Below are 16,484 nucleotides of genomic sequence, written 5' to 3' on the forward strand. Positions count from 1 at the left end.
CAGGCTGTAGACTGACTGAGTGCCTGTGACTGTCCCTAAGGGGCCCTTCTCAGTATAAACTGACAATGAGTCAAGTGTCCTGTGTGTGATTTGTCCCCAAGGAGGGTTTTTCCAAAGACCAAGCAGTGGGCCCCGATGACATTTCTGGCAGAGGAGTCGAGAAGTGATTTGAAAAAAGGCCCATGAAGGACCTAAGGGTAATGGGTCCCCCGGGGGGGGGCATTCATCTGGAAGTGCAAGTTCCAAGGTCTAGAGTAAAAAGGCAGTTTTGTTCCTTTGCGGCCACAATCAAAATGTTAATATCACCAATGAAATTCTTTTATGAAATTCAGCTCAATGGGAGAAAAAAAAATCTTTTTTTCAATGCTGGCCTATTCAGACTGTTGTATTATGGAAAGTAGACGAAATAGCAGGAGGGACAGATGCTGCCTGACAGCTGAGCAACTGGGCCCTGCCCTGGGTCCCATGCTCCCAGCCTTATTCAGGCCCCTTGGGGCTCGGAATCTGCAAGCCACGGACACAGCCCACTCAGACCTGCACCCCTTCCAGCTTCCAGACTGTGCCCTGAATTCTTAGCCCATAAGCTGGAGCTGCTTCCAGTGCCTAGGGAGCCTCTTGCCCCAGTTCTTGAGGGTAGACTGTGCCTTTGGGGCTACAGGGAGCTACTGATGCTGGAAGGGGAAGGAGGTGTGGACTGAGCCTGGCTGGGCTGCAGGATGGAGAGGGGTGGGAGGGAAGGGGAGGGGTGGGAAGGGAAGGGGAGGGGTGGGAAGGGAAGGAGAGGGGTGGGCCGATCAGTACACGGTCAGCTCCCTCTCTGTGCTGCTGTGTCTGGCCTAAAACTCAGAGAAGTCCCAGAATTCTGAATTCCAGCTTGGCCTTCCAGATCCTCAGGAAGGTGTATTTATTATGATGAGGAAATAGAGAATATTTTTTGAACAGTTTGTTCACGTGTCTATAACTTTAATATCCAGACATACAGGATATGGGCCTCTACCTCACCACAGGCCCTGCAAGTATAGAGGGAAAGGCCTGGTTAGGGTGTATTATCCCCTCTTTCTAGTCTTGCCAACAGACAGGGTTTAAATATCAGTCTTGTCACTTACTAGCTTTGTGGCACTACGCAAGTTGACCCACTGAAAATGGGGGGGTCTGTAAGATGGGGACAACAACAGTACCCACCTTATGAGGTTGTTGTGAGGGTTAAATGAGATAATGCACATAGAGTCTAGCCCTGTACCTGGCACCCTGTGGGCACTGAAGAATAGCAGTTCTTCTCGGCATCAGGCACCTGATGTCCCTGCTGAGTATAACTTGGGATTCCCCCAATCCGCCTGTTTTTCCAGACTCCACAGCAGTATGAGAGAGAGTACAACAACAAGCGGTCAGGCGTGGGGCCCAGCAAGTTCCATGGGTATGCCTACGATGGCATCTGGGTCATCGCCAAGACGCTGCAGAGGGCCATGGAGACACTGCATGCCAGCAGCCGGCACCAGCGGATCCAGGACTTCAACTACACGGACCACACGCTGGGCAGGATCATCCTCAATGCCATGAACGAGACCAACTTCTTCGGGGTCACGGTCAGTCCCATGCCTCTGGGCTGTTTGTTTTCCTTAGTGTTCCTTGTAAACATGCAAAGTAAAAGAGGGGCTGTTACAGTTTTTCTGTTATGCGATCTGTTATCTCTGATCATCGAAATAACTAATTGCAGGCCCTAGGATTGCAGGACTGTTCAGACAAGGGGCAGGGGCAGTGTGTGCTCTTGGACACATTGGGAAAATGCTTTTCTATGACTCTTGGATAAGAAAGGGCATAGAGGCCAGGCATGGTGGCTCACACCTGTGATCCCAACACTTTGGGAGGCCGAGGCAGGTGGAACACCTGAGGTTGGGAGTTCAAGAGCAGCCTGACCAACATGGTGAAACCTTGTCTCTACTAAAAATACAAAATTAGCTGGGCGTGGTGACGCATGCCTGTAATCCCAGCTACTTGGGAGGCTGAGGCAGGAGAATCGCTGGAACCCAGGAAGCAGAGGTTGCAGTGAGCCGAGATCGTGTCATTGCACTGCAGCCCGCGCAACAAGAGCAAAATTCCATCTCAAAAGAAAAAAAAAAGGGGCATAGAGAGTTGACTGCGCACACAGTGCAGGCACAGTTTACCAGATGGTGGGGTGCGTGGGCCAGGAGAAGCTGTGGACCCAAAATCAGGGTCAAATCCTGGGCCTTCATTTACAAGTTACCTTCTTTGAACTACAGTTTTCAGTCACACAATGGAAATCATACTTACCTTGTAAGCTAGTTATAAATATTACACATTATACAATACAACTTGTTAATATTTATTGAGCAAGCTACTTGCTCTGAGCCTCAAATTTCTCATCTGGAAAATGGGGATAATAATATAAATCTTGCATGGAAGTTGAGAAAATAAGCAATGATAATATGGCTAATACTTCTTGATTGCATATTATGTGCTAGACATTGTGCTAAGTACATAACGTAGTTAGACTCAATATTATATGCCTAGTGCTGGGCACATAGCAGGCACTCAATAAATGCTATTGTTACTGTTAATAATGATTACACTGTATCCTTATGTCATCCATGGGAAGTAGGTGCTCTTATTATCCCCATGAACAGTGAGGAACCTGAAACTCAGAGTATTTAAGTACTATAGCTAAACAGGGTCACGTGGGATTTGAACTTGGGTCTAGCTCTTAGTTGCTGCAGAAGGTAATGGACCAAAGTGGTAGTTATTTATGTCTCATGATGTATTCATCACTGCCTCTGCTCCAGAAAATATGGAAAATTCATCTGAAGAATAGATTGAGTGGGCTAAAATGCTGTCCTGTGTTCTAATTTAAAGATTCAGAGTCGAGTCAGTCTGTCTTGGGGAATTAAGGGTAGGTAAGCTGAGCTGGCTGAGGCATTTCTTGAATATGCATATTCGTGCATACCTGTGCTGAGGCTTGTATTGTTGGTCTGGTGGGCTGGACCCTGTGCAGGTGCTGAAGGTGTGGATAATGGTGTGGATTCCGAGGTAAGATGGGCTCCCTGTCCTAGAGCCTGTGGCTCACATGCAGGGGCAAGGCCTAGACAAAAACAATGAGAGGTTAAAAGTGCTTGGCACTGTGAGAGAAACTATTTGAGCCCGAGCCCGAGCCCAGAGGGATTTCTGCGACTTTTAGTGAAAAAGTCAGGGTAGGTTTTTTGGAAGAGTAGCATTTGACCCATGCCTTGAACTGTGGGCAGGGGTTAGACGTGCAGAAAGGAGCTGGCCAGAGGGAGCATGGTGAGCAAGGGAGAAATGCAAGAGGGATGGAAGGACCGTTAGTTGGGCTGGAAAACTGGGAAGCTGGATGAGGAGGCTGGGAAGGGAAGCTGGGGTCCAGTTTTGGAGGGACATGCTGAGGAGACTGGCCTTTATCTTCCAGGCCAACCCTTCCCAAAGTGTGGTCTGCATCATCTGGGAGCTTGTTAGAAATGCATGTTCCCAGGCCCCACACAGGCCCATTAAATCAGAACCTCTAGGGGTGGGGCCCAGCCATCTGTGTTTTAACAAACTCTGCAGGTAGTTCTAATGCACAGCAGGGTTTCAGACCACTGCTGGGCGGCAGTGGGGAGGCACTGAGGTGGCACTGACGTTTGCTCAAACGAAGTCGATTTCCAAAATCCCTGAGGAGAGCCATTCTGGACTAAAGGCTCTGAGAAATTCACTCCCACAATGTATTGGTGAAGTCCATTTTTGTAGCACAGCCTAGATTCAGGCTGGAAACTTTAACAGCTTTCCTCAGACCAGTAGCTTCAAGAATTATTTTTATTCTCAGAACTCTGTGTTATAAAATCTCACGTGGAGCCTGGTATATAAAACTGATTAAAGAAGAGCTTCTCAGTTGAACAGAGAAGGAGCCCTGAACTCTGCCTGTTCAGCCCCCTCTTCCTGCAGCCCCCTCCCCACCCCTGCAGCCCCTGAGACCCCTCCCTCAGAAATGCTGGACAGAACACCCATCAAAATACCTCCAAAGTGCTTTCTCTTCATCCTACAAGTTCATGGACTGAGACTCAGAGAGGGGTGGGATTCGCCCAGGGTCCCACAAGTAGCATTTTGGCAGGGCTGTTTCAAAATGAATTCAAAGTATCCAAAGTTGAAATGGACGAATAGAGAGCTACAGAATCTAGAAAGCATTTTGCCATCCTTCATAATCCTAGAACTCTGCATTTTGCCCAGGTGCCTGATAGATCTTAATTGGAGATCAGTTATAACCACTTCTAAATGCTCCCTTTCATCTAAGCCAAATAATACATAATCCTTACTTGATGAGCAATTAGCTAGACTGCCTGAAATGTTCTCCACGGCTTGAGGATGAGTTTCTTTTTAATGGGAAATTCCTTGGCACCTGTTTATGTCTGCTCCAGCTTGTGACTCAGAACTCAGTGAACATCAAAACTGAAAGTTGTCTTAAATATCCTCAAATTCAATGCTTTTTGGTGTAGATGAGTGTCTGAGGTCCAGAGAGGGAAAATGACTCCTTCAGAGCCATGCAGCAAGATTGTTTAGCACAGCGGGAATGGTAGCTGCCCAGGCCCTGCCTCCACCCACTCAACACCATCTCCCTTTTCTTTGCATAAGTGCCCCTTTAGTGGACACAGACCGCAACAGTGAAACAGTCCTGCACTCCATGTTACCTTCCTCCTATCCCCTTTGTCACATATTAACAGGTGATTGTCACTGGGTTGTAGACAGGTTTCATTAAAATTGTCTTCTGGTCACAGAAAAAAGGACATCTTCTGACAAAATAAAAAGTGTCTCTGTGGTTCAAGGAAACCACAGAAGGCCAAGTTCAGCTATAAATAAAGAGTTAGAAAGGAAAAGAACATGGGAGGTGGAAATAAATGGAAGCATTTTCCATTTGCTGAAGGGTTTTCATTATACAGCACACACAGTATCCATTTTTCCACTCTTAGGCAGACATCTTAGTCTGGGTGCCCCCTCATTTAGCATGTTTACTACATGGGAAATCGTTTAAACACATTAAATTAATTATATCCGTGATTCAATTTCAATTGATTCAGTATGCACACTCTCTGCCGGGAGCTGGGCCTGTGGTCCCGCCTTGGCATGTGGATGAAGAAATGTCTTCCATGCATCCTAGGTTGGGAATCCACCTTAAATCAAGGCGAGTTCTGTTTTATCTTCTTAGAAGCTCTGCTCCCAGTGGCTCTCCTCAGGGAACACTCTGAAGTGGGATTCAATGTCCCTATGGCCCACCGATGACTTGGGGGCCATCCATCTCTCTGATGTTCAGCCCTAGGATTGCCCCTCCATGATTTAGAAGTCTTAGTATGCTTTCCCTCCTCCATCCTCCTCTTCTGTCAATTATGCAACCAGGAAACTCAGGCTAGAATTGGCTATTTAAATCTTAAAAGCCCAGAGCAGTCTGAGAATCCCCTTTTCTGAAAGTAACAGGGCTTGGAACCCAGTTCAGCAGAGCTTATCATTAGGGCAATGATTCTTAAACTTCTAAAGGCATGAGAATCTCCCAGGGAGCTTCATTTAAAATGCAGGTTCCCTGGCCCCACCCCTTAACTTCTGATTCTGTGGTCTTATGGTAAAGCTCAGGAATTCACATATTAAATAGCAGTCTAAGAGATTCTTAAATAACCTGAGAATTGTTTGGGCCACACACACACACACACACACACACACTTTGTGTTTAAACCTGTTGGCGATGGATTTGCTCCTACATTCATTCACTGCTCTAGCAAGCCGTGCACTGCGTGTATGGAGTATAGAGAGGAATAACATGTGGTCCCTTCCCCCAAGAATCCCTCATTCAATAGCAGTGGGAATGGACAAGTAGAGGAACAATTGCTAGGCAGTATCCAAGGTCTGCCCAAGGCCTCTGGAGGAAAGACAGTTTCACTTAGGGTGGCTAATCAACAATTGCAAGGTAGCCATCCTGTGGGGAACCCTCCTGTGCATGTGGTGGGAGTGAGGATGCAATACCAGGCCCCTCTTCCCAACACTTAACATGTCAGTGTGCGGTGGCTGAACAGACTACTTTCATTTGGCTTTCCTAATCAAGATGCACTAAATTCATCTTCAGGAGACCATAACCTTTCAGCACATGCTTGGAAATACTGGCTAAGCCTTCAGGTGAAAATCAAAGCCTTAACATTCTTCAGGTGATCGTTTTTTAAAACTCTTTCCAGTTTCCAGTCTCTTAAAACAAGGGTGACCTCCCAGATCTCAAAGTGGACAAATCCTTTGGGTATGTCAGGCTAAGATATGATGGCTGTTACCGGCAGTATACCCTGTTTGGTAAATGTATTTTCTGATTTGTCTCTTAAAAGGACAGCACATTGAGATTGTGGTGGCTAAATTAACAGAATCAGCCGGGTGCAGTGGCTTCTGCCTGTAATCCTAGCACTTTGGGAGGCTGAGGTTGGTGGATCACTTGAGCCCAAGATATTGTGACCAACCTGGGCAACATGATGAGACCTTGTCTCTACAAAAAATACAAAAGTTAGCCAGGCATGGTGGCAGGTACCTGTAGTCTCAGCTACCTGGGAGGCTGAGGTGGGAGGATCACCTGAGCCCAGGAGGTAGAGGCTGGTTATGCCTCTGTACTTCAACCTGAGCGATAGAGTGAGACTCCATCTCAAAAATGAAATAAAATAAATTAATAGACTCTCATTTTATCCTATGAAAATTGAATCCATGCTTTTCCAGGAGTTCCTTAGGGCATGTACACTGGGTTTGGATGGGGGCTTTTAGGCGTCAAGAGCATTTGACCATAGGGAAATTGAAAGAGGCTCCCGGGGAATGTCTTGGATTATGAGAAGAGGGCTCCATTCTTGCTAAAGTTTCCTGTGACTGTCCCTCATTCTAGGTGGGTGTACTTTATGTGGGAACGATCACAGCTGGAAAGAGGGTGACCCATAAGTTCCTCCAAATAATAGAGCCATCCTTCATCCTCTGCCCAGCATCTCTCGACCAGCAGCGGGTCTGGACATCCTAGTGTAACATATGTCAGGAGAGGCTGGCACCCTTAGGTTCAGGCATTTCACCTCCGATGGCTGTTATCTTCTAATCGGTCTCACCAAAGTGAAGAAGAACAGCAGATGGCGATTTGCAGAGTTTATTGATCTATTTGCTTTTGTTGCTGGTGAAGAGGGATCCAGCCTTAGCCAGTATACCCCTTAAAGTTTCTGCAAGATGTTTAAAAATTATTTCTACTAAGACTCAAAAAATGCTTCCCCCACCCCCCAGACAAGTCACCACCCCACCACCCACCCTACCAATTTTTTTACCTAAAAAGAGGACATCATAGAGTTAAACTCAGTTTGGTTGGAATTCCAAGTACTCCAAGTAAGGTCAAACTAGGTAGCTAGAGAAAACCTACAGGTTCCTCGTTCCAGGGGAATTTGCAATGTTGGCTCAAACCCATGTTTATTTCATACCCACTGTTGCCTCGCCCTACTCTGATATTAGAGTTTGTGCACTTGGTTTTTTAAGTCAAAACAGATAATTTTACACACACACACACACACACACACACACACACACAAATGAGTTACATATCATATTGTTAGAGTTGTCCCATCTCTCCTGCATGTTTGATCTTTTAGGGTCCTGGTTTTACTTTCCAATGTAGAAATTAAACTTCAGGCCTCCCACCAGCCAGACATTTGTGTCTTATATTTGATATCATCATTTAGCTCATAGAAGTCTTTTTTAGGTTGAATCTGGGAAAGAAAAAGACAAGAAACAGGGCACTGGGAACTCCATCCAGAAATAGGGAAAACTCTACCCAGTCAAGATTTGATACCATTTGGGGCTGGTCATTCTTCCAGTTATGACTCTATCCCCCAGATTATCCTGATTGTGCCTGTTTCTTGATTTTGTGCTCAAGGCTGTCACTAGAGAACTTGTTAGAAGCTCTGAAATAGTCCAAGTGTGGTATAACAACTGGGAGCACTAGAACACAGGGCTCATTCCAGTGACCCTGTGCTAGCGTCCAGTGCCACCCCACGGTTTCCTATTCTGAGGTTCCTTTTTCATGTTCCTTTCTTGCTTGCTGCCCGGGAGCAACAGCAAACCCATCCAGAACTTTCTCTATACCTCATGTGTCCCCAGCACATCCCAGACCCCGGTTGTTCCAGTGAAATTGCATCACACACAAACATAACATAGGAGCTGATTTGAGACTCTAATCTCTCTCCCTCTGTTCTCTGGCTAACCAGCCCACCCTCAAACTCAGTTGAAATGTACCATTGCCCAGGACATGGCAGTTATCAACTCTAACAAGAATTGCACATTTGGAAACTCAAGCAAAAAGAGGTCACAGTGTATGTATCTCTTAGAGCTGTGTGACCTTGGAGAAGTTATTTACGTCTCTGTGCCTCAGTTTCCTCATTTGTAGAGTGGAGGTAAATATGTCTTCTTTCAAAGTGTTATTGTGGGAAATAAGAGTAAGGTTTAGTGCCTAAGAACTACATTGTCATTATTGCTATTGTTATTACTACTGCTATTAAGCTGGCTACTTTACAAAGAAGAGTTTGTGTGGGTCTAATCAAGACCCAGCAAACAATCATTGCATACATGTGAGGTACCATTCTATTTCATATATATAATCTCCTTTCATCCTCTAAACAATAAACAAATCTTTTAACTTGTATGAAGGCTGTAGTGGTTTAATATCCAAACAGAACCAAGTAAACTTTGCCTCTAAGCAAGAACACTTGAGTTCTCTCCTGAGGCCATTCACTCTAGGGATTGGAAAGTTACCTTAATGTGGAAGGTGTCTGCTCTCAGCTCTCCTTCCTCTTCCTCCCTTTTGACTAGTTCAGTGCTCCAGCAGCCCTAAGCATTACCACTCAGCATTATACACAAAAGCTAATGGCAGCAGATGCTGATGGTGTCCCACGCAGATCTCCTGAGCTCAGTTTCAGAGGGCTGCTCAGGTTTGCCCATCCCCCAGCTGCTGCAGGTGCCTCTGCTAATGGCTCACACCTGCTGCCTTCCCTACAGGATTGGGCGATTGGTACCTTCTGCCTGGAAGTGCCTGGGAATTACACCCACCCCATCAGCCTGCAGCAATGATGGATGGATGCATTGGTACAACACCCAGTGCAATTTACCCTCCAGGGCTTCCAACCAGAACAGGCTGAGGCTCACCTTCATCTGAAACCACATCTGAGCATGGCCTCTTGCTTTTTCTTCTCTCCCTTACAGGTTTCTTCTGAGAACACGTCGTTAACAAATTGCGGACATGTGATTCCCTGTCCTAGGCTTTGTTTCTGGAGAACCCTATCTAAGACACCCATGTGTATTTATGGGAAATTTAAGCATTTTCAAGAGAAAATTTTTACTATAACTTTATAGTTACCATATGTGTAACTTTAGAACCAGTGGTCCTCCTTACCTCCCCCACACCCGGTTGGAGGGTTCTGGACTCTTCTCCCTCACCCCTGGTGCATTTTGCATGCACCCTTGCCCGTTGCAGTAGCCTGTAGGAGAGCCATATTCGTCTCCTCCAACGAATTAGTGTCTCCCAGATTTTCAGGGACCACAGCCCTTCCTTTCTCTGATCCCCTCGTACTTCACCTAGCCCTTTATGCCTGGTAGAAGCTCAATAATTCCTGGTAACCTCTAGTTAATGTTGTTGGATTAAATTCGCACATGATTGAGAAATTCAATCACACTTTTCTACTCTTTTGCCTTCCAGGCATCTATAAACTAATAAGACTTTTCAACCCAATAAATAATCAGAACTGACAACAGAAGTACTAACAGAACTTAGATTTCTTGAGTCTGCTAATAGTGATTACCAAATTCTTGCTGTGATACCTGGTATCAGTAATTCACACAAGGTCACGTGCATGTGTGTGTGTGTGTGTGTGCGGGTGTGCATGTGAACGTGCACACATGCGTTGGAGGAATCCCTTCCTGAGGCAGCAGAAAAACTCATCCCTTATTCCCCTCCCAATTTCTTGTTTCTCCCATAAGCATCTCTCTGGGGCTCAAATCCCAGGGCTTGAGCAGCAGAAGCAATTGCTGATGGGCCCTCTGTGACTTCAGATTGTCCGAAACATTTTTGAGAGGTAATTGCTAGTAATAAACAACAACTACAATAATAATAATCCTTGCTGTGTGACTGCCGTTTACAGAGTGCATTTATAGTCTCTTCCATCTTCCTTCCTTAATGCAATTACATTTATTCACTCATGCTAATAATAGTTATCAATTAATGAGCTCCTACTGTATCCCAGGAAGCATTCTAAGCACGGTTCCCTCATTATTGAATATGATGGGACATATAATTCCCAGGCCCTGGTACACTCCTCCAGTGAGCTGCATCTGGCTGGCTGACCCATCTCACGTCTCTCCCCTCCTCTCTCCTTCCCAGTGAGACCTAACCTGACACTCTACTTTAAATTGCAACTCCCTCCCCATTCACCCACTCCCACTCTACTCATTCTTTTCCACAACAGCTAGCCCCATCTGACATACTACATATTTTACTTATTTATTGTCTGTTTTATTTTCTGCTGTATCTCTAAAGGCTTAGAACCGGGTGCCCGGGACATAGTAGGTGCCTAATAAATATTTGTTTAGTGAACAGATGATTTAAATAATTATCGACCATGTCATAGATTAAAGAAACAGGCTCAGCAAAGTTCAGTGATTTGACTGAACTTTGAACCCAAGATCCCACAGGTAGTAAGTGAGAGTTTATGCAAGGCTACCAAGTCTGATTTACTCAAAGTCCATATTCTTAAGCATTTCGGTATCCAATTAATTCAACCAGCGTTCCTTGCACCTCCAGTAAGCCAGACCAGGGCCAGGTAGGAGTAGTAAGATGTAAGGTTTTGCCCCCAAAGGGCTCACAGTGGGAACAACCAGGTGAGATGCATCAGAGAGACAGCAGGTACTACCATCCCCATATTAATAGTGAAGGATGTTACGGTTCCCCTCTGCACTGCACTATTTGTGTGTCTATCTGCCTCCTCCTGCTGGACTCTGAGCCCCTTGACAGTGGGGCCTATAATTATCTCTGTACCCCTGGTGTCTATAAGACCCAGATTTTAGTCCATGAAATATATTTGCTGATTGAATGAATTACAAAATTATAGCTCAGAAAGGCAAAGGAGCTATGTTGGGGTCCCACAGTGCATAACTGGTGAACCTGGCTCAGAACTACATTCTAGGTCTTCTGATCTAAATGCAAGTGTCTCAAAATCTTGTGCTCTTAGGTGTTGCTTGGCTGCCTTTCCCCCGTTAATTTAAATACAATTACAAATGACTGCAGACAATGTACAGCACAGGAAAGAAACCTACTCCTTCTGCTGTCAGACAAATTTGAAAGATCAAAATAATGTGGTTTAGCAATTTGTTTGAATTGATGCCTAACCTTCCAAAGCTTGCAAGTTTGACTTCATCAAGTCAGGGAAAAAATAGCTATTTCCTTAAGAAAAGCAGTGTGGGGGAGTGTATCAGCTTATGAGAGCTTCAACAGAAGGTGCAGGCTCTGTCTTTATCCCTGGGAGAAACAAAGAGGAGGCTCCTTGGAAGGAGCCAGTGACATGGTGGTCATAGCAAATCACTGTAATGACCGATGTCATGATAATAGGAATGGCTAACAGTTTTGAATGCCTATTATATGCTGAGTGCTATGCCAAGCTCCTAGATGTATTATTTCACTTAATCCTCACATTCACCTGCTATGGGTTGAATTGTGCCCCCCTAAAAAATCCATCTGCTGAACTGCAACCCACAGTAGCTCAGAATGTGACCTTATTTGGAAGTAGGGTTGTGGCAGATGTGATTAGTTAAGATGAGGTCGTACTGAAGTAAGGTAATCCAATATAACCAGTGTTCCTATAAAAAAGGGGAGATTTGAAGACAGCCAGGCACACAGGGAGAATGCCATGTGACGATGAAGCAGAGATAGGGATGAGGTTTCTATATCATCAGGAGCGCCAGTGATTGCCAGCAAACCACCAGAAGGTGACTGATCCTCCCTCACAGCCCTCAGAAGGAAGTGACCTTGCCAACACCTTGATCTCAGACTTCTAGCCTCCAGAACTGAGATAACAAATTCCCATTGTTTAAGCCACCTAGTGTGTGGTACTGTGATGATGGCCCTAGCAAACTGACACATCCCCAAAAAGTGGGGACTGTTATTGTCATTGTTTTGCAGCTGAGAGGTTAAGGAGGTAGAGCATTAAGTAATTTAACCCTCTCATTCGACCTGAGAGATTAAAAAATTTGCCCAAGGTCACGGAGCTAGTGAGTAGAGAAGCTGGGATTTGAACACAAGCCGTCTAACTGTTGACCCTCACTTTTAACCATTATCCTACATCTATAAAAGCTCTCCTCCATTAGGGGCAAAAGAATCCAGCCTGAGAAGGACAAAGCAGAAATAAACCAATGAGATCAGCACTTCCCACCACCCTAGTTTCCAGGGGGAGCTCTGTGGCTCTCCCTAACCTGCTGAGTAAGAGGCAAGGCTGAAGCCAGGCCCCTGCCCCTTATTCTGGGCCAGCCTCACTGAAAGCTCTGGCCACAGCACTGGAATAGACTCTTTATATTGTACCCACCTTTCCCCTGATTCGGAGGAGGGAGGGCATTTTATAACCTCACCTGCCATGTTCTAACTTATTCATGTGTTTCAAAATAACACATATTAATACATATTTATTTGGGATTATTAAAATAATCCATGTCCTTTGTAGAAAATGTGAAAAGTACAGGCATGCACCAAAGAGAAATCAGTCTCCCAAAACCTCATATCATTCAGACAAACCCATGGGACACTTCACATTCAGATGTGATCCTTTTTCTTTTTTTAATTTCTTTATCATTTATTTTGGTCCCTCACATTATAAAACTTTTTCCATGGCAATGGTTCTCAATCTTCTTAACCCTATCATTTTTTAAATTGTGATAAAATATGTATAAAATAATGTTTACTGTTTTAGTCATTTTTAAATGTACAAATTCAGTGGCATTAAGCACATTGACCATGTTATACAAGCAGCACCACTATCTGTCTCCAGAGCTTTCTCATCATCCTAAAGTGAAACTGCATACCCATTAAATAGTAACTCCCAGCCGGGCGCAGTGGCTCATGCCTGTAATCCCAGCACTTTGGGAGGCCAAGGCAGGCAGATAACCTGAGGTTGGGAGTTCTAGACCAGCCTGGCCAACATGGCGAAACCCTTGTCTCTACTAAAAATACAAAAGTTAGCTGGCTGTGGTGGCACACGCATGTAATCCCAGCTACTTGGGATTTGGAAATAGGGCTGAGGTGGGAGAAGTGCTTGAACCCGGGAGGTAGAGGTTGCAGTGAGCTGAGATCATGCCATTGCACTCCAGCCTGGGCAACAGAGTGAGACTCCATCTCAAAAAATAATAATAATAATAATAATAGTAGTAGTAGTAATAACTCCCTTCAGAGGAGTTTTTATTATTTATTTTGTGAGAGCTAATTTTATTTAGCTATTATTTATTATGACAGAGCAATTTTATTTAGCTGTACACTTATTTTTTAAGTATTTTTAAAGATACCATAGGTAGTTGGCTAATTTTAGAGGGAAATAATGGTATTTGCAAGCTCCTGCTAACGAAATAGTTATTAGCCTAGCAAAAGTCTTGTTGCTTTTGCATACAGAAACCTAAGAATGTACATTTTTAAATGTTGAAAATCTAAATAGCAAATATTTTAAAGTAAATAGTATAATTAAACATTAGTGATAGCCCCACTATTGAGGAAAATACTCAGAGATATATCCAGATCCCGTATGAAAAACGAATCTGAAGATTACATGCATTTCTCTTGATGCGAGACCAGAATCCCCTCTGTGTGTGTGTGTCAAGGTATGTTAGCCCAGGAGCTTCGGAAGTTTTCTGAAATCAGGAGAAGACAGCTGACATAAATCTCAGCCGACAGGATGGCATGGCTTTGGGCCCTGGTGGACACTGGCTCCGCCTGCCTGTGCTCATGCAGAAGTTACTCACACACACTCGATGTGACACTCTGTGCCCGCCTGAATGAGGGCCAGACCTGCGTGATGGAGAGAAGGACACTCGGAAGAGCCAGTTTCTCATGAAATTCTAACCACCACTGCCACCTCCTTCTTCTTTCTCAATGGAATTCAAGCTTCCTAGAATTACTGCCTAAACCACTAATTTTAAAGTAAAGACCTGGAGTCTGGTTGGGGCATTGTAAATTGTGGAAGGGGGGAAGTGGGGAACTATAAGTGACTGGAGGGGGGGTGCCCACCTTTGTCTTCCTAAGAGGTATGAAATGGTTAAGAGCATGGAACCTGGAGATAGACTTCCTAGGTTCACATCTTGGTTCCATTTGCTAGCTGGATAAATTTGAGCAAGAAGTCAACCTCTCTTCATCTCAGTTTCTTTTCTATAAAACATAGATAGTGCCTTAGATCAGGCTCCTTGTAAATAGACTCAGAGATGGGACATGTGTGCAGAAGATTTGTCAGAGAACACGCTCTGGATACACCTGTAGGGAAGTGAAGGGGACAGGCCTGGGCAGAACAAGAAGCTAACAGCAGTGTGGCTGCAACTGAGGCCCCAGCTGATTCTGGTAGCTCTGGAGCTGGGATGGTGCAGAGGCTGGGCCCAGGTATCCTCTTATCAGCTAGTCACTGGCCCTCAGAGCGGGTGTATCCTTAGGCAAGGCAGTTCCTCATGGTGGAGGGTAATTCACAGTGAGGAACCAGGCTGGGACCCTTAGTAGCCCATATTCTCAGGAGCTGGGGATTGAGGGTGCTTTGGCCCTAAAGAGGCCAAAATACTGGGCAAGCCCCCCAGTAACCCCTATAGATAACAACGGGGCCTACCTTAAAGGGCTGTGACAATTAAAGAGGTTTATACATGTTGAGTGCCTGGGACATAGTATGTGCTGAATTAGTGCAAGGATGATGAGGAAGAATATATTTGGATACCAACTCCACAGTCCTCTAGACCCTCAAACACCTATAATTAATTTTCCAGGAGATTCTGTGATTGGTGGGTCCCCAACCAGCTGCTTCAGTTGGATTCTTGCAGCTCTTGCCATCTTTGGTAATTCACATTCTCACATTCATATGCACACAAACACACATGCATGCATGCACACACACACACACCCCTAAATATGTGGTCTATGGGTATTCATATTCATCATGTATATAGCTATGTATCAATGTATTCCAGTAGTTTTCAAATTTGTTTTTCAAAGGAGATTTTACCTAGAAGCCCAATGTTAGTGTCCTTCATTTAACATTTATGTTAGTGTTAACATTGCATTTAACATTACATTTTCTTTTTCAAATTTGCTCTTTGGAAGACTTTGCTGACTGTCCCTTTGGATTTAAAAATTAGTAAGCAAATTTCTGCAGTAACAATGAAGCAGCAAAGCCTTCATGGGGAACCTGGGTCTGAGCTCTCAGGTCATCTCACAGGAGGCAGGCCCTGGAGGACAGCCTGGCAGCAATGGCAGCTTTTCCAACAGAGCGGCAGGTGCCCAAGAAGGAACCATGGTAGCTAGTATCCAGACCCACACTCTTTATTTTAATGTTGCATGTTTATTTGAATGTGCACTGTAAAAATATAACTAGCATTTAAGGTAGCAAGATAAGCATTCTTTTTCCATTTTTTTTAAGGCAGATATTCAGTAAAGGAAAGCACAGATGGCGGGTGGATGTTGTGAAAACCATGAGGGTGGCACACGTATGACAAGGTTTGGGAAACAGTGACCTCCTTATTGCTTTATCTTTATCTTAAAAGTCACTGTGGTCATCCCCTTAAAAGCTTAAGAAATGAATCAGAAGAGAGTGGGAAAGAGAATGAGAAAGAGAGGGGTGGGGGGAGAGAAAGAAGGGAGAGGGAGCAGCAGCAGCACATTGATTTTCTTGGCCAGCTTGTGTAGTTACCAAAGCAGCAAACAGTACTGTGCTTTTTACTCATGAGGTTTTTGTGGCAGGGTTAATAGCCTTTTTGTTTCATGCCCTTTCACCTCATTCCCATGTTTTCAGTAATAAAAAAATGGTGACAGGCCAGGGAGTGGGTGTCCACTGAACAGGGCAGAGTCAAACCACTCTTAGAAACGTGGCCCTCAGCAGCACAATGTAGAAATCCTTGAATTCGCCCTCTTTTGCAATCATTTTGACTCCAATTAATTGGTTCACTTGCAACAAAGGCTTCTACTACCAACTCCTTGAGGGTAGGGTCTTTCTGATATTTATCTCTTTTTTCGGTTTCTAGCACATGGCCTGTCCTATAACTGAAGTTAATGAACAGATACATCAGAGAGATTTTTATTATCATCCCTGTCCCCTACTTCTTGAATGTCTCCTCAGGGTTTTGCACATAGTAGATACACAGGAAGGGCTGGCAGGCTGGTTGAATGGATGGGCAGATGGGTAGAGTGGTGGAGACATGGGTGGGGGGATGGGTGGAGGGGTGGGAAT

The 16,484-nt window shown here is 44.8% G+C and overlaps 1 protein-coding gene across 1 annotated transcript in view; it reads left to right on the top strand.

The window, feature by feature from the left end:
- Positions 1 to 16,484, top strand: part of GABBR2 (gamma-aminobutyric acid type B receptor subunit 2) — a 419,555-nt gene that overhangs the window by 254,831 nt on the left and 148,240 nt on the right. Inside the window, exon 7 of the mRNA XM_050762091.1 lies at positions 1,347 to 1,583. Coding sequence (XP_050618048.1) covers positions 1,347 to 1,583 — 237 coding nt within the window. The remainder of the gene's footprint in view (positions 1 to 1,346; positions 1,584 to 16,484) is intronic.

Source organism: Macaca thibetana, chromosome 15 (assembly GCF_024542745.1).
Source record: "Macaca thibetana thibetana isolate TM-01 chromosome 15, ASM2454274v1, whole genome shotgun sequence".
In the NCBI taxonomy this organism is placed as follows: Eukaryota; Metazoa; Chordata; class Mammalia; order Primates; family Cercopithecidae; genus Macaca; species Macaca thibetana.